A 23,984-nucleotide genomic window follows, 5' to 3' on the forward strand; every position below is an offset into this window, starting at 1 on the left:
TTTTTTTACTTATCTCATGAAAACATAATGAGAGGCTGCCAACTCCCTTATTCAAAATGGCCACCATCACCTATTACTGTCAATAGGGCTGAAATCAGCAAGATGGCTGTCATTTCCCTACAGTCTATCTGCATATGTAAATGAGGCTGCCTTAATAAAGTTGAGAGACAAGGTGGGTGAGGAAATATCTTTCATTGGTTCAACATCTGTTGGTGAAAGAGACAAGTTTCTAAGCTCCACAGAGCTCTTCTTCAGGTCTCTTTCACCAAGCAGAGGAATGTTCAGACTAAGGAATCCAGAGTTCTATTGTAGATTCTGAGGTGAGTGTGTGCTAGTGGTTACAGACCCTTCTTCCCCTGCCTGCCTCCTCCCAAAGCCTGAGTCCTTGATGTCTCTGGCTTTTCCAACCCATCCTCATCACAGTTTAATGTTCTTGGCTTCACATCCCTATACCCTTTTCCTCCTCCCCTGTGGTCCAATAAAAGATATTACCTCATCAACGTATCTCTCTCATATCCTGGAACCAACACAGCTACAATAATACTTAATAAAGGTGGCTTCCACTTCCCCCTGTTTTCAGTAAGACTGAGGCCATGCCCACAGGCAAAATAGCTGCCACTCTGTGGTTCAGAGGGCTAGACTGAGCACAGGGATGATGCGAAGCAGCAGAGACCATGTGAAAAGTCGATGGGGAGAATGAGCAGGAACAGGGCATTGTAGGGAGCAAGAGGCAGATTTAGGAGTTGCAGGAGGATGGGGGGCAAGAAGGAGGGTAGGAGGAGTGCAACCCACACTCGGACACAGAATGTGCGGGGGGAGTGGGAAGGTCAGGGAAGTGTTACTTCTTGCAAAAGACTAAACCAATCCCATGTTGTTTTTACTGTGACATTATCACATATATAAATGATTGATATAATTTTCTGATCAGAAACATAATCATTATAGGGTTATTTGTGGACCACTACAAATACTTTCAACACTTTTTTTTAAATATTTAGGGAAGAGAGGTTACATTAAACTGTGCTCCTTAAGGATGCTGTTTACTGGTTTGCTGCCCATTAGCTAACATTGATTAGTTGTTTCATACTTATTTGTGAATATGTCGTCTGTTCTTTTATTGCAGTACTACATAAACATATTGTGACAGGGTCGGGCCAGATGGCTACAGGAGAGTAATTTTTTTTTTTGAAGCAAAAGACGTTTTTATTTGCATAACACACTTACAAAGTAAAAACAGCAGCATATGCAATGTGTAACACAGCAACCACTCACAATTGTTTTCTCATTAGCTTCAGGGGAGGGAAGTGTTCAAGCTTGCCCGGGTCCAGAGCGGGGGGCTTCCTTGACTCCCGTGGTCCTCCACCCTTCCGAGTTACCTGGTGGCTCAGAGCGAGGGGGCTTCATCGACTCTCGTGGTCTTCCACCCCCTCGAGTTACCTGGCGCCACGCCCGAGTGTCACCAACAATTCCCTCCTCTGAAAGCACCCAACAAGAGGGGCAGGCTGTGGGGTGGACAATCCGGGGGGGGCACGTGCACCCATGTGTGAAAGGACCCCTCTAGGGTGGTGGTGTCCGCAGCAGCAATGGCTGGGGCTGGGGTCCCTTACTCTCTCCCCCAGTCAAAGGGTCAGACAAAGGGACCCGGACAGGGACACCGAGCAGAGAACCTCGGACAGCACCCACCGCTCCTCAAAAGCATCAAGGGAGTCGGTGGATGCCACCCAGAGAAATTCCGCCCGGATACGTGAACGGATCAAGGATCGGAAAACAGCCACACAGTCACAGGAAACTCCATCGGCCAACCTCCTCTCTCTGGTTTTATAGATGGACGTTTTAGCCAGGGCCAGGAGGAGGTTAACTAGGAGATCCCGTGACGTTGTGAGGCCACGGATGGGGAGTGCATAAATAAAAAGGTGAGGGGAAAAATGCAACCAAAAACAAAATAGGAGATTTGTGAGGAGCCGGAACAGGGGCTGAAATCTGGCACACTCTAAATATACGTGCGCCAGGGTTTCCCTCACATTACAAAAAGGGCAAGTATCCAGGATGGGGGTAAACCATGTCAGAAACACGCCCGTGCTCACAACTCCGTGAAGGAGCCGCCAACTGATGTCCCCGACGGGCCTCGGGACCAAGGTGGAATACAGGCTGGCCCACCGAGGTTGCTCACCCTCCAAAGGTGGCAGGAGGTCCTGCCACTTTGTATCGGTGCGGGACACCAGGGTGTGGGCATGAAGGGTGTGAAGCATGAGTGTGTATAAATATTTCCGTGGTGCGATTTGAAAACTGACCGGCTGCAGTTCACGCAGCCGGCTTGCAGTGAAAGGGTGAGGGGTTTGTTGGGATCGGCAGGGTAGGGGCCCAATGGAAAGGTCCGGCGGGCCTGGAGTAGAGGATGGGCGGGGTGCACCCTTGCGCAAGGCTCAGTTGACATAAGCCCGAGCAGTGGAGCCTTCACCTCCTGAAGTACGCGCCGGGGGGTAAGAGGGCTGGAGAGCTCCATGCGCCGAGCGAGCGTCAGGGGATCCAGCCAGTCTCTCCGGTCATAGTCCAGGAGGTCTCCGACCCTCGTGACTTCCGCCAGGACCAACCTCTGGCACACCGAGAGGGACTCCGCCACCTGCACACGGAGTTGGGGATTGTGTAGCAGGGGATCCATGAGGAGATCTGCTCCCATGGTGGCCGCCACGGACCTGGTTGTTAGAAACAGTTTCCAAGTCCGGAGGAGGTCCTGGTTGAAGACCGGCAGCCCGGAGAGGTCTCGCAGAAAACCTCTCGGAGAAAGATAAAAGAGCTGCCGGTCGTATCGGAGCCCTTGGAAGCGGCGCAGGAAGGCGTGCGCCAATATGCTCCACGTTGAACTACTTGCACTATAAAGGAGCCTCTGCAGGGCCTGGAGGTGGAAAACGTGGACCTGAGTGTGCAGACACTTCAGGCCCTGCCGTCCTTCCTTCAGGGGTAAATGAAGAACTCCAACAGGGGCCCAGTGCATTCCTGACCAAAAGAACTCTAGAATCAATCTCCAGAGGTGGGTCAGGAAATCCGGGGCCGGGGCCAGGGTGTTGAGCCGGTACCAGAGCGTGGACAGGATTAGTTGGTTAAGCACCAGTGCTCTCCCTCGGAGGGAGAGACATCGGAGTAGCCTCGTCCATTCCCGGATCCGCTCTATCACCCCGCCCTCTAAATTTTGCCAGTTCTCCAGCGGGGAAGGGTGCGTGGTGCAAAGGTAAACGCCGAGATAGAGCAGTGGACCCGCACTCCAGCGGATGGTCTGAAGCGCGGGTGGGAGGGAGCTTACCTGCCGCCAGTCCCCCACCACCAAGCCAGAGCTCTTGACCCAGTTGACTCGGGCGGAGGAGGCTGCCGAATAGATGGTATGGCATGCCTCCACTCGCGCCAAGTCGCCCGGGTCCTGGACCATGAGGAGTACGTCATCAGCATACGCTGACAGGACCAGCCGCAGCTCCGGCTCCCACAGCACCAACCCTGTCAACCTCCTGCGGAGGAGACAGAGGAAAGGCTCGATCGCCAGAGCGTACAGCTGGCCCGAGAGGGGGCACCCCTGCCGCACTCCTCGCCCGAAGCTGACCGGTTCGGTCAGAGTCCAGTTGAGCCTAACCAAACACTCCGCGGAGGCGTACAGCACCCGGAGAAAACTCACAAACTGAGGTCCAAATCCAAACGCCTGCAGAGTGCTCAGGAGGTACCCATGGTCTACTCTATCGAACGCCTTTTCCTGATCAAGAGACAGGAGGGCGAACGACAGACCATCTCTCCGCCCGAGTTCCAAAAGGTCTCGGACTAGAAATAGGTTTTCAAAAATGCTGCGACCCGGGACAGTATAGGTCTGGTCTGGGTGGACCACGTCCGCCATCACGGACCCTAGCCGCAGCGAGATTGCTTTCACTACGATTTTGTAATCCGAGCTAAGGAGTGAGACGGGACGCCAGTTTTGTAAATCGCGGAGGTCCCCCTTCTTCGGCAACAAGGCGAGCACCACTCGCCTGCACGACAGAGGGAGGACCCCGCTCTGCAAGGATTCAGCCCAGACAGTGACTAGGTCTGAGCCAAAGATGTCCCAGAACACGCGGTAAAACTCCACGGTCAGCCCGTCCATGCCCGGAGATTTATTGGTGGGCATGCGACGGAGGGCTTCCGTGAACTTGGGCAGGGTGAGACGCAGCTCTAGCCGGTCTCGGTTGCCCACACTGACTGTGGGGAGTTCCTCTCAGAGCACCCCGTAAGCGCCAGGATCGGTCGGATCTGGGGAGAAAAGGCTTGTGTAGAAGTCACGGGCCCTCCCACACATCTCCTCCGGATCCGTGAGGGGGGTGCCGTCTTCTGCAAGAAGGCAGGTGACGTGTTTCTTGGCCCCTCTCGTTTTCTCCAGAGCATAGAAGAAGCGAGAGCAGCGGTCCATCTCCCGAAGGAGGCGGATGCGGGACCGAACGAAGGCACCTCGGGCCCGGTGGTCCTCGAGGGCCCGGAGCTCCTCCTGCTTCTCCCGGCACGCTTCGCAGAGGGACGGGTCCTCGGGGTTGGCGGCCAGGTGCCTCTCCATCTCTAAGACCTCCCGTTCCAACTGCTCTATCGCCACATTTCTCCGTCGGCTGGTGCCCCGAGTGTAGTCACGGCAGAAGAGCTTGGCGCGCACCTTCCCGAGATCCCACCATCGCCGCACCGAGGGAAAGGCAGGCCACTGCTCTCGCCAGGCCAGCCAAAACTCCCGGAAGGACGTCACAAAGCTCTTGTCCTCCAACAGGCTGTTGTTAAAGTGCCAATAGGCCTGCCCCAGTCTCTCTGCACGGAGGGAGACCGTCATGGTGGCTAAATGATGGTCGGAGAATGGGGCCGGCCGAATGGCGGAGGAGTGGGCCTGTTAGAGATGGAAACGGGATAAGTAAATACGGTCCAACCGAGAGTGGTGTGACCGATGGGCCTCCACCCGGACAAAGGTGAACGTGGAAGTGTCATCTGGGTGATGGTCACGCCAGACGTCCACTAGGGAGTGATGTTCGACTATTCCTCGGAGAATGTTCGCGGCGGCTGGGCTCGGCTCGGCCCCTGAGCGGTCCCGTTCCTCGAGGGTGGTGTTAAAGTCCCCTCCCAGGACCAGGCACTTGTGCGAATCTAGGGTGCCGAGGAAGTCGGACAACCACTGATAGAATTGTGGCCGCTTTGGGCTCGTTTGCGGGTCATAAAAGTTAACAAGGTTGACCACAAGCCCCTCCATATGGACTCGAAGGTGCAGCAGGTGGCCCGGCACGGCCTCAGTGACCGCTAGCACCTCGGGCCGTAGGGTGGGGGAGAACAGGGTCGCCACTCCAGCTTGCCAAGTCGTGAAGTGGCTAAAGTATACCCCGTCCCCCCACTACAACCGCTACCTGTCCTCGACGGTCGGGTCCGTATGGGTCTCCTGCAGGAAAGCTACAGAGTACCCCCCTTCCTGAAGGTAAGAGAGCACCTGGGACCTGCGGAGAGCCATCCTACAGCCCCTGGTATTCAGGGTCGCAATAATAAGAGGCGTCATGCGGAGGGCTTGGGGGGTGGGGGTTTCTTGTTGGTGTGGGTGTTCAGGGCCCCTGGCGGGTTGCGCAGCAACCCGTGACCCATCCCGTGGATGAGTAGATCGTGTCAGAAGCTGCGGGCTTGCTCGTAGGCCGCAGCACCGCGCCTTCCTTGCCCCCTGCCCTCCTTTATAAGGGCCCTTGTGGCCTGGAGGATTTGGTCAAAGTCCCCCCATAGCTGAAGAGCCAGCTGTACCCTATTGCGGGTGCCACGGATGTGTTCTAGGAACTTCCGTAGTGTGTGCTGCAGCTCATGGGGGGGTGGGGTTACAATTTCCGGGGTGTTCCCTGGTGGGACTCTTAATACAGCCTCGTGGTCCGCTAAGGCGGGTAGACAGGGTGCGGACCACTGACGGGGCGTCTGACAGGCTGGGGTTATTAAATTCATTTCACGCTTTGGGGTGGAGGGGGATGGCAGGGGAAAAATTGCCACTCCTAATGGGTCGCGACTAGAAAGTGCAAAGACTGCTCCCTGGGGGGAATCTGCAAAAGGTGGGAAGGAAATAACCCTAGGGGCGGCATTAGCATTGCAGGAGGAGGGGACTTGGGCAGGGACAGGGGTGGGGGCAGGGGCAAGGGTAAGGCTCTGGGGTTCAGGAGGCAAGCAGCTAAAGGAAAGTGCCTCCTGAGCAGAGTCAAGGGTTAAGGGGTAAGGGAGGGGGCTCCCAATAATGCTAGGCACTGGCTCCATGGTGGTCTTAGCAGCCATGGCATCAGGTGGTGGACCACCTTCTGCAGGGTGCTCGCCCGGGAAGGCAATTAGTGGGAGGGAGCATGGGGAAAGGTGGGCTGGGGTAAGGTTGCCCAGCTCGAGGCCAGCCGGCAGTAGATCATCCTCTCCCTGGGTGACCGGGGTCAAATCTAGGGCCTCAATCTCCGCATACACAGGGGAGAGGCCAGCTTCTGCCACCCCGGGGGCCTCTCCTCTAGGGCCCGCCTCAACGGTCGCCTCGGGGTCCGCGGGGGTTCGGGTAGCGTCCAGGCAGAAGGGGCATCCTCAGAAGTCTCGGAGGGGAGGGTCTCCCGTGGAGGGGGGATTCTGCCCTCCAATGCCAGTCCGTCTTCCCCTCCCAACACCAGCGGATGGATCCCACTCGTGGCCGTGGCGGGAGGCTCAATATCAGTGCCTCCTTTCCTGGTCTTCCGGGGGGCTTCCGCGTCGGATGGATGCAGCGCAGCTCGAGCCTTCCGCTTGCCTCGCTTCCCCTGGACTAGGGTCCAGCCCTCCATAGCATCATCTGGGGGCTGGTTAGCAGGGGTCGTGTCGGGGGGCGGAGGCGATGGTTTAGGTGTTCGGGGAGGTAGCGGTGAGGCAACATGAGGGGCGGGGGTTTCTCCTTGGGGAGGGCCCTCTCCTATACCCGATAACATCCTTGCCACACCCTCCTCCATAGGCTCTGTTGGAGTAAAACTAGCAAGGGTGGAACTCCCTTGCTCGCCCGGGCGTTGTAGGGAAGGTATCTCTTGGGCCCGGACGGGAGCAGCGATGGGTCGAGTAGGAGGAGGGTCGGTTTCAGGTGCTGGGCAGCCAGGGGCGTTGACAGCGACGGGGCCGATGTCCTGCCGGGTCCCGGGGGTTTCGGGTGCCCCTCCCCGCTGGGCCAAAGGGCAGTCTCTGCGGACATGCCCCGCTGAACGGCAGAGGTAACACCGGGCCTCTCCGGTAGAATAAAAGACCCGATAGCGGGCTCCCTGGTAGGGGACTAGAAACGACCCCTCAAGCGCCTCTTCGTCACGCGCCCCTGCCGGCGGTAGAAGCTGCACTTGCCGGCGGAACGAAAAAATGTGATGGAGGGTGGGGTCCTTGCAGCCCAACGGGAGAGGGCTGATAACAGAGACAAGTTTCCCCAGAGTGGAAAGAGCGGGTAACAGGGCAGCATTGGGTAAGAAGGGAGGAACGGAGGTAAGGACGAGGCGAACGCCCAGGTCTTCTAACGGTTCTAGGGGGACAAACACCCCCCCCCACCGTCAGGCCCCTCTCTACCGCCTCCTGGGCGGCATCCTCCGAGGCTAAGAAGAAAACGACCTTCCCATACATCTTGGAGGCCGCCACAATAGCCGTGGGTCCTACCACCTTCGCCAACGCCTGCACGTATGTCTCCACGTGGGGCGAGGCGGGCACCAGGAGGCAACGGACACCGTGCTTCCTGGTCAAGGCGGGGAAAGGGCCTCGGCCGCTGGTGATGGTGGCGGAGGCGGGGGGGGCGAGATGATGAGGCGGCAGGCAGGGGGGAGTCCGCTGCCACCCGGGCATACGTCCTGGGGGCCGGGGGAGGGACAATCACAGAGCTGGTGGAGGGAAACGTAGGGAGGGGTGCCACGGTTGATGACGAGGCCACAGCGGTGGGGGCAGCCCCTGCCATGGAGGGCTCAGTGGTTTTAGCGGGGCCCTTTCCTTTCCACCCGCCCTGGCCCTTCCGGCGAACCGGGGGGGGTTTCCTAGAATCTGGGGGGGCGGTGGGTGCAGCAGCAGCAGCGATCACCCTGGTGCCTCCTGCTACCGGTGCCCCAGCAGGGGGGGTGGCAAATATCTTGACAATAGTGGTAGTGGGGGGACCTTGGGGGTCGGGCAGGGGTGGTGGTGGGGGAGGGACAACTAATTTTATTAAAGCAGTCTCGCCCCTCTCGTTCCCCGCCATTGTGAGCAGGGAGAGACAGGAAGACACCGGAAGGAGGAGGGGGGAGGGGAGAAGGCGAAGTAGCCCCTCCTTCCGCTAGGCTGCGGGCAGGGAGGGGGGGAATGCTGAGGGGGTTAAACTGGGGGAGGGGAGGGAAAACAAAATCGGGGTCCAGTAATAGGGGCAAGCCGTGGGATAAGCAATCCGGGGGGGGGGGCGGGTGCAGACCCACACACGTTTGTCCAAAGAGTCTCGGTTGGTCGGCTGTTCTGTCCGGTCCGGAAGGCGAAGTTCAAAGCGAACAGCTGGATCCGAAGGGAGATGGCAGATTGCCAGCAGGGACAGACGGCGGGGGGGCCGTGACAGTTGTAATAACGATGGGGGGGTAGGGGCACCGATGGATCGGGGGTGGGGGTCTCCACGCCACACCCCCTGTGCCACCACAAACGCGAGTAATCACAGTCAAACTCCCCCCCACGAGAGTATAATTCAGAAAATTACTCAGTCTTACGGCCCTCTCACAATGATTTATATTATTTCTTCTGTCTGCTGAATCTTCTTCTCCGGCTGTGTTGGCTGTGTTCCAAGCCCTCCGGCATGTTAAGAATGTTGTAAAGTCCGAGCTGCTGGCAAAACAGCTGGGTCTGGGGGTTTCCACTCCCCCCTCCGGACAGCAAACCGGCAATCTTCCCCCCCCTCCTCCGGGGGCTCAGCTGAGGCAAGTAGCTGCGCCCGAAAGCAGGCGTGGGGGGGGGCGGGTGCTGGCGAAGGATGTAAACGGAAAAAAAAAACCAAAGAATCAAGAAAAACCAAAAAAAGCGTCTGGCCCGGTCGGGGGGGGACTAAGGCAGGTGCAAAAAGTAAGAAAAATCCGGGCCAGGGGGCTTTAGGAAAGAATAGAAAGCAGATAGCTGAGGAGCAAGCAAAAGACGTTCCGTTTCCCAACAGGGAAGGTTCCAGAACAATCAGGAACCTTCTGGAGACAATTAAGACAGGCTGATTAGAACACCTGCAGCCAATCAAGAAGCTGCTAGAATCAATTAAGGCAGGCTAATCAGGGCACCTGTGTTTAAAAAGGAGCTCACTTCAGTTTGTGGTGCGCGTGTGAGGAGCTGGGGCAAGAAGCAATAGGAGCTGCGAGTGAGAACGCAGACTGTTGGAGGACTGAGGAGTACAAGCATTATCAGACACCAGGAGGAAGGTCCTATGTTGAGGATAAAGAAGGTGTTGGGAGGAGGCCATGGGGAAGTAGCCCAGGGAGTTGTAGCTGTTGCATAGCTGTTCCAGGAGGCACTCTAGACAGCTGCATTCCACAGGGCCCTGGGCTGGAACCTGGAGTAGAGGGTGGGCCCGGGTTCCCCTGAAACCTCCTAACTCCTGGTCAGACACAGGAGGAGTCGACCTGGACTGTGGGTTCAGAAAAACGGCCAAGCTGAGGGCTGCCGTGAAGCTCCAAGGTGAGCAAATCTGCCAATAAGCGCAAGACCCACCAAGGTAGAGGAGGAACTTTGTCACAATATGCATTTACTCATATGTAGTAACTAAGCATTCTTTTTTCTGCCGAGCTGTTGTCTAAGACCCCCATCTCCTGAAATATTCCTCTGCACCCTAATGAGCTAAATTCAGAAAGCAGGAGCTAATGTAATGTTCTTTAATCTACCTGGATTTCTGTAAGGCATTTGATACAGTTCCATGTGGGAAATTATTAGTTTAACTAGAGAAGATGGGTATTAATACAAGAATTGAAAGATGGGTAAGGAACTAGATGAAGTGAAGAATACAATGAGTCATGCTGAAAGGTGAATTGTCAGGCTGGAGGGAGGTTACTAGTGGAGTTCCTCAGGGATCAGTCTTGCAACCAATCTTATTTAACATTTTCATTAATAACCTTGGCACAAAAAGTGAGTGTGCGCTAATAAAATTTATGGATGACACAAAGTTGGGAGGTATTTCCAATACAGAGGAGGACTGGAATATTATACAAGAAGATTTGGATGACCCTGAAAACTCTAGTGTGACAGAGTGCAGGGGGTGAACAAGTGATCCTGCAATCTGATCACTTGGATGTTCATTAGTTCCCCTTGAGAAAGCTGATGGGGTTGGGGTAATTAGAGGATCAGGCTGGACAGATGGATAGGATAAGGAGCCAATTAGCTTATCAACCCAAGGCTGATAAAGAGACAGGAGGGAAGTGCCAAGAGAAGGAGAGGGGACTAGGGCTGAGTTAGCCCAATTACATGGATGCCTCAAGGGAGAGAGACCTCCATTTCCCTCGGGTTCTGGGGGGAGGGCCAAAAAGCACAGGTGGTGTTGTAAACAGACTGTTGCACGGGGATTGTTGTAGAAATGGTGGCGGGAACTTAAAATAAAAGGGTGTAGTGAAGGCACAACTATTAGAGTCCATGCAGTTTCTGCAGGGAAGAAGACGTTAGAGAAGCCACGCCCCGCTACATGCAGTATTAGAAATCTCATGAAATTTAAGAGCTCCAAGTGCACAGTCACGCACTTAGGGAGTAACACGAAGAATTTTGCCAGCAGCTGGGGACATATCAGTTGGAAGAGACAGAAGAGATGAAACACCTGGGTGTATTGATTGATCACAGGGTGACTATGAGCCACCAGTGTGATGGAGCCATGAAAAAGGCTAATGCGATTGTAGGATGCATCAAGCAAGGTATTTCCAGCAGAGATAAGGAAGTGTTATTACAACTATACAAGGCACTGGTGAGACCTCATCTGGAATACCGTGTGCAGTTCTGGTTTCCCATGTTTAAGAAAGATGAATGCAAATTGGAACAGGTGCAGAGAAGGGTTATTAGGATGATCAGAGGAATGGAGAACCTATCTTACGAAAGGAGACTTATGGAGCTTGGGTTGTTTAGCCTAACCAAACAAAGGCTGTGGGGGGAGATATGGTTGCTCTCTAAAAATATATCAGAGGAATAAATATCAGGGACGGGAGTTATTTAAGTCAAGGGCCTATGTTAGCACAAGAATAAATGGATATACACTGGCCATCAACAAGTTTAGGCTTGAAACTGGGCAAAAGTTTCTAACCATCAAAGTCGTGAAGTTCTGGAACAGCCAAAGGTTATGGGTCTATTACAGGAGTGGATGTGTGCTGTTCTGTGGCCTGCGATGTGGAGGAGGTCAGACTAGATGATGACAATGGTCCCTTCTCGCCTCAAAGTCTATGTGTCTATGTACATCTATAATTTATCAACCCAAAGAAGTAATATAAGTTCTATGTGCTAGTGTGAATCATGATGCACTAAATAGGTCAAGGTTCTCAAATTATTTAACATTTAGCCCTTCTTTTATCAAAGGTTATAAACTAAGAAGGGAAGGAGTCTGGACAGCAATAGGGCATGGATGGCCGTTCTGCTTATCTGTGGTGATTAGAGCCAAAGTGGAGTCTCCATCTGTGACACATGGGAAAGGCATGCATTTGTGTGTGCATTCAAGCTGAAATGATCACACTGACATTATCACATACACTCATTGGCAGACGAGAATCAAAAAGTCAAAAGACAGAATACAATAACATGATCTGATGTTTTTTAAAATTTCATGATTTTGGGGGCCAATCTCATGATTTTTGACCTCTTGAGGCTGGCAATACTGCATCTCCAAACCTCAAAGATGAGATTTTTAGAGCAGAGTTCTAACTTTTGACAACTGCTGGAGCAGAATTTTTACTTCTAGCAGATGAGGATCTCCAGGGCAAAGGAAAACCCCAGCCATGCCCCTTTCCCCTGGATAGATCCCTGTACTAAGGCCTGAGAGGGGGATGGTATAACCATCACTCTGACCACTTCAGAATTGTTTTACTTGTCTCCTGGTGCTCCTTGTAGGACTATGAAGTTCTGCTTCATCACCCAATGCAGAGATCTGCCTAGATGGTCTAATCTAACTGTGAATGATTCCCCTTCATTCTCAAATGCCCTTTTGTGGGTGGGCACCCTAACAGGGGTTACCATCCCTCTTCCCCTCTCAGGTCCCTAAGAACTCCACAACGGGTTGTCTTGCCCCAATAATACCCTTCCTAGGGGCCAGTTTATTACAAAAACATACTGCAAATAATCCATAATAGAAGTCCAAAAACATAGTCCACCTGCCACTCCCAGTGCATAGTTGTTAAAATCCCATGACACACAGTCCGTCAACATAGTACATACCATACTCTGGAGTTTTCCACCATACCTGGGTTCTTCTTCGGTCCTCTTTTTTGCCCGCCCCCCGTCCTTCTGCCAGGACAGCCACTTCACCCCTTCCAGCTGTAGTATATCCCTGTTCTTCGCAGTGGAGCCCCCACTGGGGATCTTCCTACCACCGCCAACTCTCTGCTGGGACTTCATCCTTACCTGGGGAGCATCCCTTCCTCTCCCCCAGCCCTCTGGCTCCAGTTCTTCAGCATGGAGATAAGCTCCTCCACTGCTCCCCTTCCTTCAGCCCTCTCTGACCCTCAGCTCTGGCTCTCCAATTTGAGGAGGTTAGCCGGAAAACCCCTCTGATGTTCAGCCTTCTTTCAAGGACCTCTATCCTTTCTGATTCTCCATGATCCTTTATAGCACCAGGTGCTGCCCCGCTGTATTAACTGACCACCTGAGGTGGCACAGGAGAGCTAGACCTCCTTCATTACAAGGAGCCTTACTGTAACACCAATCTAAAATCTGTTTGTTACTGAAAGAATAAAACCTACCTTTATTTTTTCTTTCATGTCTTTCAGCTTCTTCTTATTTTCCATTTTTTTATTTTGTCTATCTCTCCATTTTTCCAAACGTGGAGGAAGAAGACGATCAGAAATGTCACTTTCTTCCACTTGGATAAAAACTGCAACATCGGGGCAGAGTCCTCGTTCTGATAAGTACTGGGCCTCCTCAAATGTACGAGGGAAACCATCCAGTATAAATCCTGTGGATCTGATTGGAAACAAAGATAAAAATGATGTACTTCTAAAGTAATCTTTTTCTACACAGAAAGTTCAGTGAGTGAATGGCAAAAAGAAAAAACATTTTATTAAAAGGATTTTTTTAATAGTAATTTTAAAAAGTCATTATTTTTCTCTCAATTTCTTGCAGTTCCCTCTTGGGGCTGGTCTATATGGTGCAGCAATGTGCACCAGAGGGGTGTGAATTCAAATGTTCAATGAGTTGCACACTAATCTTGCTGGCACACACTAAAAAGTTCCCTAGTGAGTAGACAAGCCCTTAGAAATCTAGAAGCAATTTTTCACTTTTTATTTTATTGTATTTTATTCTGCTTAGCAAACATTGTCTTTCACTCTGTATTTTGAATGGCGCAGAAATCAAATGCCCATTTTGTTTAAGAGTAATTTCAGCTTAGATGGCATTGTGTCTAAAAGAGCTTTGTGTGCCTGCATCTTCAATTTTGCTAGTGTGGCTCTGAAAATAGTGTTTGTTAGCCACTGCTGTAGAATCATAAGTGGGGGCACAAATCATTGTTTTGGTATGATCTGTCATGTGAAGTTTGTTAGCTGATGATTTCCTTTCAGGGAATGACCTCTTCCACAGTCCATAACATGGACTACACCTCTCTGCATGAACTAAACCTCTCTCCCCACAAATACTGGAGTCAGTTCAGACTTGTCTATGGAACTCCAGGTCCTGGTCATACCCCTTACATCTTCATACTAGATAAGTACTTCCAAAGCTGAATTTTCCAAAGCTCTGTTTCTGCACTTCTTCTTATTAGATTGAATATAAGAGTAATGTTTCGTATACATGGGCTTTATATAGACAGAGCACTTCCCTTAAGTGACACAGATGGCAGGAAAGGTCAGATTCAGAAAGGAAACTTGATCTTTTGCCCAGTCAGATATTTGGACAAAGGAAGGAAGGAAGCAAGGAAAGATAAATAGGACAGTAGGACTTCCCTCAAATTAGTATTATTAACATTTAAAAAAACCTCTTTTGGAGTCTGTCCCGTTGAAGGATGATTTTACAGAGGAATGAAATCAAGCCTATAGTGCTTTTTCGAAAAAAGGCTGATGAATGACAAGGCTTTACAAACTTCCTTTGTGGAAGCTAGCACCTTTTCTGCCTAGGATACCTCTGTGGAAAGTATTGAGTGGGCTCTGATATTTTCTAAAATTACTTTATCTATGCACAAATATGCTTCTGTGCCCAGCGTGTTTGGAGGGGGGCAGCACAGAACACCACATCAGCCAAGGATTTCCCCATGCTGGTGGAAACCTCAGCTTCGCATTTAAGGCAGACGTAAGACCCCTTTGTGTTGACAGAGTGGTGGAAAGGGACTACAGAATGGGCCAGGGTCTGACCCAGTGTTTTTCTGAATTGATAGATTCTCCTACAGTATCTTTTAACAGTTTGTCTTACATTAGGCATGTGTCATGATTTCTCTATATGAGGCTTTAGGCAAAATGAAAAAAGAATTATTTTCCCCTGAGGAATGGGAGAAATACATAACACTGATTATGAATGATTCTGGAGCATGGCAAACAATCTTGTCCTTGTGGATGATGGAGCAAATGATAGCATCACAGAAATGTAGGGCTGGAAGGGACCTCAAGAGATCATTTCATGTCACACAAGAATGGAGATTTCAGAGACTTTTCTTGCCAACGTGACTGCAATCAGGAGACATGTTTATGGAAAGAAAATGTAAGGAATTAGATACCATCAGTTTGAACAGATGGGTCACAAGACTTTGCAGCACTGTAGGCAGATCCTAAATAGGGATCTGATTGGTTTGGATACACGTACTGCTTTAAGAAACCTAGATATTATCAGGTGATCTTTCAGAGTTTTTAATGAGCCTACATTTATGTCACTATTTAATGTCAAGATATGAGGAAGTTACTCACCTTGTGCAGTAACGATGCTTCTTCGAGATGTGTGTCCCTAAGGCTGCTCCACTTTAGGAGTCTGTGTGCCCCTGCACTTCTAATCAGAGATTTTTGGTAGCAGTGTCCTGTTGAGCCCACGCATGTGCGCTCCCTCCCTCGTGGTCTGCCTCGAGGCTATTTAGCACTGCACAGGCGAACCCCCCTCATTTCCTTCTCTACCACAGAGCCCTATAGAGAACTCCGAAGTAGAGGGGAGGAGGGCGGGTTGTGGAGCACCCATAAGGACACACATCTCGAAGAACCATCGTTATTGCACAAGGTGAGTAACTTCCTCTTCTTCTTCGAGTAGTGTCCCTATGGATGCTCCACTTTAGGTGACTCCGGAGCAGCACTCACCACTGGAGGCTGGGACTTCGGAGCAGAGTCTTTTACTATAGAGAGTACTGTGGAGTCAAAGATGGTGTCAGCGGCCAAATCTTCAGTGATCACATAATGTTCTGCGAAAGTATGGACAGAGGCCCCAGTCATTGCTCTATAGATTGGGGAGATAGGGGTATCCCTATGGAATGTGATTGAGGTAGGAACTGATCTCATGGAGTGTGTATGGACGGAAGCAAGTTGCGCTCTTGCTAAGTGATTAATGCAACTAGAGAGCCATTTGGATAGTCTTTGAGGAGATATCACAGAGTTTTAGAATCTTTCTGTGGACGAAAGGAAGAGTTTAGGGGATTTCCTGAAGTCCTTAGTCCTGTCCAAGTAGAATGCTAATGTCCTTCTAATATCTAGCATATGCACAATTGTCTCCAGTTGTCACAACGTGGTTTTGGGAAAAAACAGGGAAATGGATCTCTTGATTCCTATGGAAAGTGCAGAAAAAGTAGGGAGAAACTTCTGATATGGCCTTAGAGTTGTTGGGTTTTTTTTTTTATTATTATTTTTTAAAGACAAAGGCCGTGAATGATGGGTGTGCCATCAGGGCTGCTATTTCTCCTATGTGCCTAGCTGAGGTGATGGCAATTAGAAATGCTGTTGTCATGGACAGGTGAAAGAGAACAAGTTGCCCTGGACTTGGAGGGAGGTCTAGTCCAAGCCCTGGGAACTAGATTAAAGTCCCAGGCTGGAGCGGGTGGTGTCACATGGGTGAAGAGAGTCCCAATGCCCTTAAAGAGTCTACGCATTAGTGGTTGAGCAAACGCCAAGTGGGAAGCCATTTTCACTATGAAATGTACCTTAAGGGAGCTGAGTGAGAGTTTAAAATGTAGTGCAAAATCAGAGGGAGGAAAGATGAGGTTGGGTCTGTCCGTTTGGAATGGTACAAACTTGGAGTCGTTTCCATTTTGTAGATAGGTATGTGGAGTGCTCAACTTGTGGTTGTATTGCAACTTGTGTTTCAGCTTATCAGAGCATTCTGCTTCTAAGCCTTGGAACAAAGAAAGATCCAAGCCTGGAGGCAGAGGACCCATGGATTGGGGTGAAGGGTCAGCCCATTGTTTAGAGGGAGCGGGTGAGGAATGGGCTGACATCAGAGGAACAGGAGGGCATATTGCCATCTGCATCAGGTAAGGGAGCCAGACTTGTCATAGTCAAGAGGGGCAATCACAATAACTCTTGCTTTGTTTCATTGAATTTTCAACAGAATCTTGGATACAGGAGGAAACTGGGAAAAGACATACAAGTGGGCCCTGTCCGCTGAGAAGATGAGGGCAACTGCCAGTGAATGTTTCCCCAAAAGGTGGCTATATCTTGAAGCACCTGTGAATTCAGTATACACTCACTGTCGTGAGAAAATTCCAGCTGAGACTGTTGGTTATCCCTGTTCTGTATCCCTTGTAGACAGACAGCTGAGATGAGCACATTGTGATGGGTGCATCAATTCCAAAGTTTGAATGCTGTCTTGCAGAGGGAGGGAGATCTGGCAGCTCCTTGTCAGTTTATACAAAACATACAGGTCACATTAAGTCCATCATAACCTTTGTGTGTTGTTTTTGATGAAAGGCAGAGTTTGTGCACAGGCACTCCTGACAGCCCCTAACCCCAAAAGAGTGATATGGAAGGTCATTTCTGTGGAAGGCCATTTGTCCAGAACCTTGTTGTTGTGTAGGTGAGCTCCTCAGCATATTAGCAAGACATGTGTCCCAGGGTGGTGAATGGGGTAGTGAGAGGAGCGCTCTCGCTTGTACTGCATCAGGTTGGTGCTGATAAAGTCCAGTCACTGTACCGGGGTTAGTATGCCACTACAATGAAGTGAACCTTGGAGATTACCCTGTGTGGAGCAGTCTGTACCTATAATGATCCTGCCCCAAAGGTAAGCAGTAGGAAATCTCCTGTATGATGGTTGTATTGAGATATGGAAGTAGGCACCCTGTAAGTTCAGGGCTAGAAATCAATCTCTTTGCTCTAGAGCTGGTCCTAACTGCTGTGAAGTAAGGTAAGGTGACTTCTGAGTGGCGTGACAGGTGTATAGATGGCAGCTGATGCTGTAAGGTATCATTGTTCAGGCCCCCGATCAGCTCATCAAAGTGCTTCGAAGAGGCAGTTTGAGAGGTCATGGACTGGGGTGCAGTCTGTTCTCACTTTTGAGCCCTGGGCCTCTTACACTGTGGCTCATAACAGCACAGAAATGGTGAGTATTGAGAAGATTGTTATCTGTGGTGTGGTTGAGAGGTATATCTTCTCTTCTGTTCCACAGTGTAGATTCCTAAGGAGTGTAGTGCGGTCCGAGAATCCTTCAGGTTGTGGAAAGAAAATCTGTCTTCTCTGCAAAGAGTTTGGCCCTTCAAATTGGAAGTCTGTAGCTCTTTGGGCAATCTAGAGAGGTGTAGCAAACAAAAAAAAAACCCCACAACCCACCTCAGTACCACTGTCATGGAGACTGGGCGGGCAGCTATAACAGCTACATCCAGTGGTGTCTCCAGGACCGGTCTGGCTATTAGCTGACCTTCTCTAAGAATGGTCTGAATCTGTTCTTTTTGTGTTTCCAGTAACATTTCAGAAACATCCTGGGTTTCCCAAGATTAACAAAATTGTTTTGGCCATGACAGTTTGGTAATTTATGACTCTAAACAGTAATGTTGTTGATGAATACGCCATCTTTCAAAGCCTGATCATATGGAGTTGACTTAGCATTATGTTGCTTGCTTCATGCATTAATCACATCCACTATGATGGAGTTGGGTTGCGGATGTTGAAAACAAAGTCTGCCTCTTTGGGTAGAGATGTAGGGTTGTTTTTGTTTACACTCTGTTGCTGGTTGGTGCGAAGAAGGTTGGCTCTGCCAGATGATTTTGTTAGGATCTAGAATCAGCTCATTAATTGGGAGGACAGTTCTAGATGAGACGGTAATGTGCAGAATTTCCACCAACTTGTGATGTGTATCTGCCATCTTCTGTAAGGGAATTTGCAGCTTGTCTGCCACCCTCTTGGTAAGATCCAGAAAGTTCTTAAATCTTCACCTAGTGATGAGGGGTGGGCAGCACAGCCTCATCTGGGAGAGATGAGGAGAAGCGTGCTGAAGAGGTAACTTCCTCTTCAGGTGTGGGTTTTTTGTTTTTTGTTTCCCCCCCCCCTTCCCCCTTCTTTCCTGTTCTGAAAAAGCTTTCTCCTATCCTGGCTCAGGTGCTCTCCTGCCCTGGCTCAGGTGCCAGGCTGTAGCAAACCATCTGGTGGACTCTCCCTGAGAGACACCGGAGACAGTCATGCCATGTGTGTGTATATACTCAAAGAGTTACAATATGGCCTTGGGAGGGAGAGGCAAGAAGGCAAGCACGGGCGGTTGGCGTGATGGAATTGGGAATGACCCTTGTAGTATGGTGCTGGGCCACCTTGAGGGGCCAGGGAATGATATTCTCCTGGCCAGTGTCAGATTCTTCAGTGGGTAAGGGTGCTGCTGACTGAGGTATTGGCAGTACACAGCCCAGTGCTAAGAGCGATTCTGGGTGCCGGGATATGCTCGATACTGGGGTCCTGGTACCAACTACTGGGTATTGTGGTTCTTCTCCAATCATCAGGTCTCCAGGGCACCAGAGCTCATGCAGTACCATGGGTTCATTTGGTACCACAGAGGAGGGTCCGTGGTACATTGTCAGTACCGATACTTGGGCAGAGCACTCCCTAAATGAGAGTTTTGCCCAGTACAAAAAGTTTGTTGGTGCCACTTTTTTAGAGACGGTTTGGTAATTGTCTCTCCCTGGGTACTGAGGCCACAGGTCTACAGAGTATCAGAGTACCTGTTTTACCATGGGCTCATCCGGAACCCCAGAGGAGTGTCTATAGTCGGTATCAATGGTTGGGAAGGTGCAGAACACTTCCTAGGTGGGAGTTTTGTTGCATCTGGTACCAAAGGGTTTCGCTATGCTGCTCTTTTAGAGATGGTGGGGTAACTGTCCCCTCTCCTTAGGGGATCGTACCATTGCCTCAGAGCATGAAGGTGGAAGCTTCTGGTGTCTCCGTGCTGAAGCAGAGCTGACAGCGGGGCTTCTCTGTGTCACTCTTTTAGAGATGGTATGGTAACTGTGTCCTCTCCATGCAGTAGTTGCCCAGGGTAGAACTCAGAGCAGCACAGAACTTACAGAAGCCCCTTGTCGGTGCCCAGAGCAGAGCTCAGAGCAGGGCAGAGCTCACAGCAGGAAGCCCCTTCTCAGGTTTCAGCTTCCTGAGCTTCCCTGCCAAGCGGGTGCGGCAGCTGAGCTCACAGCAGGAGGTTCTGCACTGGGGAACACCCCTCTGACTGGCCAGCTGCTCAGAGGAGCCTTTCCAGGGGAAGCCTGTTGGTGGCTTCTTCTTTTTCTCTCTCCTCCTCTTCACCACTCGACCCCTTTTGAAGTGAAGGCTCCGGGGATGATCTGGGGTCAACACCCACCGGAGTCCCCTGCAGACTGAAGTGTTTTCTCTACAGGGAGGAATTTTTACTTCAGCTCCCAGCTCCTGTGAGGCTGCAGTTTTAGGTGTGGCAGGTAAAGCACTTCTGTGAGGGTCTCCCAGGCACAGTGAGTGTCTGGCCATTACAGGAACAGACTCCTGGTAGGAGAGGCACCGCTTGGAGCAGAGAGAGCCAGGCAAGCCCCTGGCAGGGGGCGTCATCCTCTAGTAGGGAGGAATATGCAGAAGAACATCATCTTTACTTTTTTTTTTAACTGAAAAAGAAATAATTATGAGTCTACTAGATGCCTGGGGAGGGGGGGAATGCGCCCAGACAGGGAAGGAAAGTGAAGTTCTTTTCCTTTTTCTCTTTTCTTTTTAGACCAAAGGAATAAAATAAAATTAAATTAAAATAAAATAAAACACTAGCCTGAGTACTTTTAGGGAGAACAAAGGCAACAAAACAAACACTACTTATGCTAATGACACAGATAAGGAAGGGACAACTGCTCAGAGGCCAAAGGCGTAGAGAAGTGAGGGGGGTTCCCGTACAGTGCTAAATAGCCTCGAGATGCACAGGCTCAATGGGACACTGCTACCAAAAATCTCCGATTAGAGGTGCAGGGGCACACAGACACCTAAAGTGGAGCACTCATAGGGACACTACTCGAAGAAGAACACATGTGATGGTGGGAAGTTTTAGGTCCAGAACAGTGCAATGGTTCTCAGGGTACCCAGGATTGTGAGTCACCTTGTTACCCCCTGCCACCAGTGAGAGGGAGTCTTCTTGTGCTTTCTTGGGTGTCAGCTCTCTGATACCACCAGCCTGTTAGCCCTTCAAGCATTCTTCTCTGGGCAACACTAGCCTTTACTTTGCCTTGCAGGTTAACAATAGATGCAGCCCAGTCCCCAAGTCCTTTTGAAGCATTCCCTTGTAATGTCCAGCTCCTTTTCCACTGAATACTCACAGTGATATCAGATCTGCTGTCCCCAAAGTAACAGTAAGTACTCCAGCTTGTATGATCACAGCACTGAGATATATGTATAGTGAAAACAAGGATATGTTTATTACCGAAGATTCAAGCAACAGTGAGTAAAGATATTGGAAACAAAAGGTTACATAAAAAACAAAATCATAATACACTTTCTAGAGACTAAACTTAACCTATAGGTTAACCTGTCTAAAGAAGTCTATTTCATCCCCAAACTCCTCTGCACCATTTTCAATCAAGATTGGCCGAGAGCCTGTTTTCATGAATGTAAACACACTGCTTGTTTACTTCCTAAGTGTGGTAAGATGAGGCCCTGAGGCCCTGTATAAGACATGAGGCCTGAACTAAAAGTAATGATCAAGACTTTGCTAATATAAAAAGCAAAGTTAAGCTGTGAGCCAGAGGCAGGTCCTGCTCACAGAAGTTGGCAAGAAGAAGGCTGCTAAAAGCACGTATACACATATAAGCACTAATAAGATGAATGTGTGCCAGGATGGCACCAGAACATCCCGGTATGAACACATTCCACAGAGATAACAAGGAATAGGCAGACCATCCTAAAGACAGGATCAGAAGGACAATATGAGGGATAGACTTGTTTGTTCGAACCAATCTGTACCAGGGGAGAGGCAGCACCCTAATGCGTATAGGGGTGGTATCTCAATACGTCAGGAGTGATGTGTAACCTGTTTGTACCTGTGTATAAGAATACATTCCTGAATGGATGTCTTTGTCTGGCCTAGGGGGCAGCGGAGAGTCCCGCCACTGACTGAGCCAGTCCATTGTCAGGGAGCACATATTCGTAGTATGTCCTGTAGTGTCTGCGGGAAACTATTACTGTGCTTCATTTGACAGTAAACCTGGCCGGGTGCCTTCGTACCTTATCAGAGTCTGTGGTCATTGGAGGTTCTCTTGAGCCTGCTGTGTCAGTGATCTGCAGAGCCAGGGAAGCACACAGAGGGAACACTTGCACGCAGCCGACTGTTATCAACATTGAACAGAGCAGAACACCACACCGGTAGCATCTGACGACACTAAGTACAGGATTAGGGTGTGTCTTCTTTGCCTTCTACTTATACTCCCCAAAGTTTTATCTCTGAATACAGACCTATGGCTTATTTCCTTCCCTGTTAATGTCACATTTCTCCATTGACGTTGTATGTCAATAGTTATCCATTGAGTTAGCTTACAGTACTTAAGACCTCATGACATTCTTTGGTGGACCAGAATGTATGCACCAGAATCAGGACATTCCTGTAACCCTCTGTCAGTTGGCATTAAGGGGATTTTGGTTCACCAACAGCTGAAATATTTTGTTTCCTAGGGCTGATCTTTCTATTTTGACACTAGTAGGAAAATTTTATTCAAATCCATGTGTAAACTGAGAAGCCAGTTCTGCTTGATACAAAAACCTATTTTTTTTTTATTTTTTTTTTTTATTTTTTTTTTTTATTTTTTTTTTTTACAGAGCATCCCATCTTGTTTATGGCTTGCCTCTCAACTGCCAAGCTCAGTAGTCTGGGCAGACATGAAAGAATGGTGCCGGCCATGGAACAGGAGATTTTGTCTTCCAAAAAGCGGGAGTGGAGACCTCTGTGACATCTCCACTAGGTCTGAGAACCACAACTCTTTGTGGCCAATCTGGGAGGATGCTTCCTTGCTAGATGCTTGATAGATGCTTCCTTGCTTTTTATCTCTGAATAACAGTTCCCATTAGCAGAATAATGGGAAAGAGGAATGGGGAGGTGCCATTTATGATCCAGAGTGTCTGTTTCCTTTGATCTTTGGCTGTTTTCCCTGGTGAAGAAGGGTCTTGCCTTTGCATTTTCATTGGATGTAACTAGATTCAACTGGGGCTGACCGAGATCCGTTGATATCAACTGGAAAATTTCTTAGTTCAGGAATAATTCTGAGTTGTCTATCTCCTGATGGCTGAGTCAAACAGCTTTTGTGTTCCGTGTCACCTTTATGTGGCTTGCCCTGATGGAGGCTAGATGACCATGTGCCTAAAAAGGACTTGCATTGCTTTGGCATTCATAAGATAACTTCTTGTGCCTCTTAATGACTTAAGTATGCTATGGTCATCACGTTGTATGACAGATCCAGGATGGACCGTTTCCTCAGCAAGGCCTCATTTGATTATAGCAAACTTTAAGTCAAGAAAAATGTTGGACTTAAAGGCTGATAGCATACCTTCAAAAATACTATGTCAAATTTATCGCTGGTGTAACTCAAATGAGGCCTCTCTTTTAACTTACTTTTGCTGCTTGATAAATTTAACCAAGGTTGTATCTGATTAAAATGCAGTTCTAGTCTTGGAACTTCCAAGATAATGAACCAGATAGTGAGATACTTAAAGAGTCATAATATCCTTGAAGTTTTGCTGCTACCCAGAGAAGGGTGAAAACTGCATTGGCTCCATACTTGGCACAGTACATTCCCCAACACAATGGTAAAGCTACACTGGTCAGTGTGTTGAGTGGGAAAAGCCAAGGCTGTGTCCAGTTCATATATCATTCTGCCCTTCTCTGTCCAACTGTGTGAGGGGGTGGCAATGTACTGGTTCTATGGAGCCTGTTCCCATCCAGCACTGCTACCCAACATACAGATAGCTAGTTCAAGGATGTAAGGAGGAACCTACTGTTCCTTATTCCCCTGGGCTAGCCAAGCTACAGTTTGGCCCCCAACGAAGTAGAAGGCCACACAGAACTGGGCCCATAAACTACATATAATTTAGCCTGTCAAACTGTTGGATAATGTTAAAGCAAAAAATTGTGGAGAGAAGTATTGGACAAGTTGAGAAAGTGGAATATGTTCTTGTTTTACTGGAGTTTAAAAAAAAGTTTTCAAAATGCCATTATTTTTTCTTCATTTGATTGTGAACAGTCTAAGAACATTTTCCTCCTCACTGTAATCTTTTAATATACTAAGACAAATCTTGTTAGCATTTGTAAACTGTAAAAGTTATAGGTATATATAGTACAGACCCGTTTATGCGCGGATGACGGGAATCAAGCTGTCACGACCGCGTGTTAACGGACCGCGGGTTAAGAGGGCCATGCTGAAAAAAGTGTCTATGATTCACCTTGAAAAAAGTCGTTGTTTTCTGCTCTTTCTGGCT

General features: G+C 49.7%; 1 protein-coding gene across 1 annotated transcript in view; it reads right to left on the reverse strand.

Moving 5' to 3' along the window:
* Nucleotides 1-23,984, reverse strand: part of AK9 (adenylate kinase 9) — a 226,801-nt gene that overhangs the window by 66,114 nt on the left and 136,703 nt on the right. The window contains exon 27 of the mRNA XM_077812135.1: nt 12,884-13,107. Within this exon, the coding sequence (XP_077668261.1) occupies nt 12,884-13,107 (224 nt within the window). The remainder of the gene's footprint in view (nt 1-12,883; nt 13,108-23,984) is intronic.

This window comes from Eretmochelys imbricata, chromosome 3, assembly GCF_965152235.1.
Source record: "Eretmochelys imbricata isolate rEreImb1 chromosome 3, rEreImb1.hap1, whole genome shotgun sequence".
Taxonomy (NCBI): domain Eukaryota; kingdom Metazoa; phylum Chordata; order Testudines; family Cheloniidae; genus Eretmochelys; species Eretmochelys imbricata.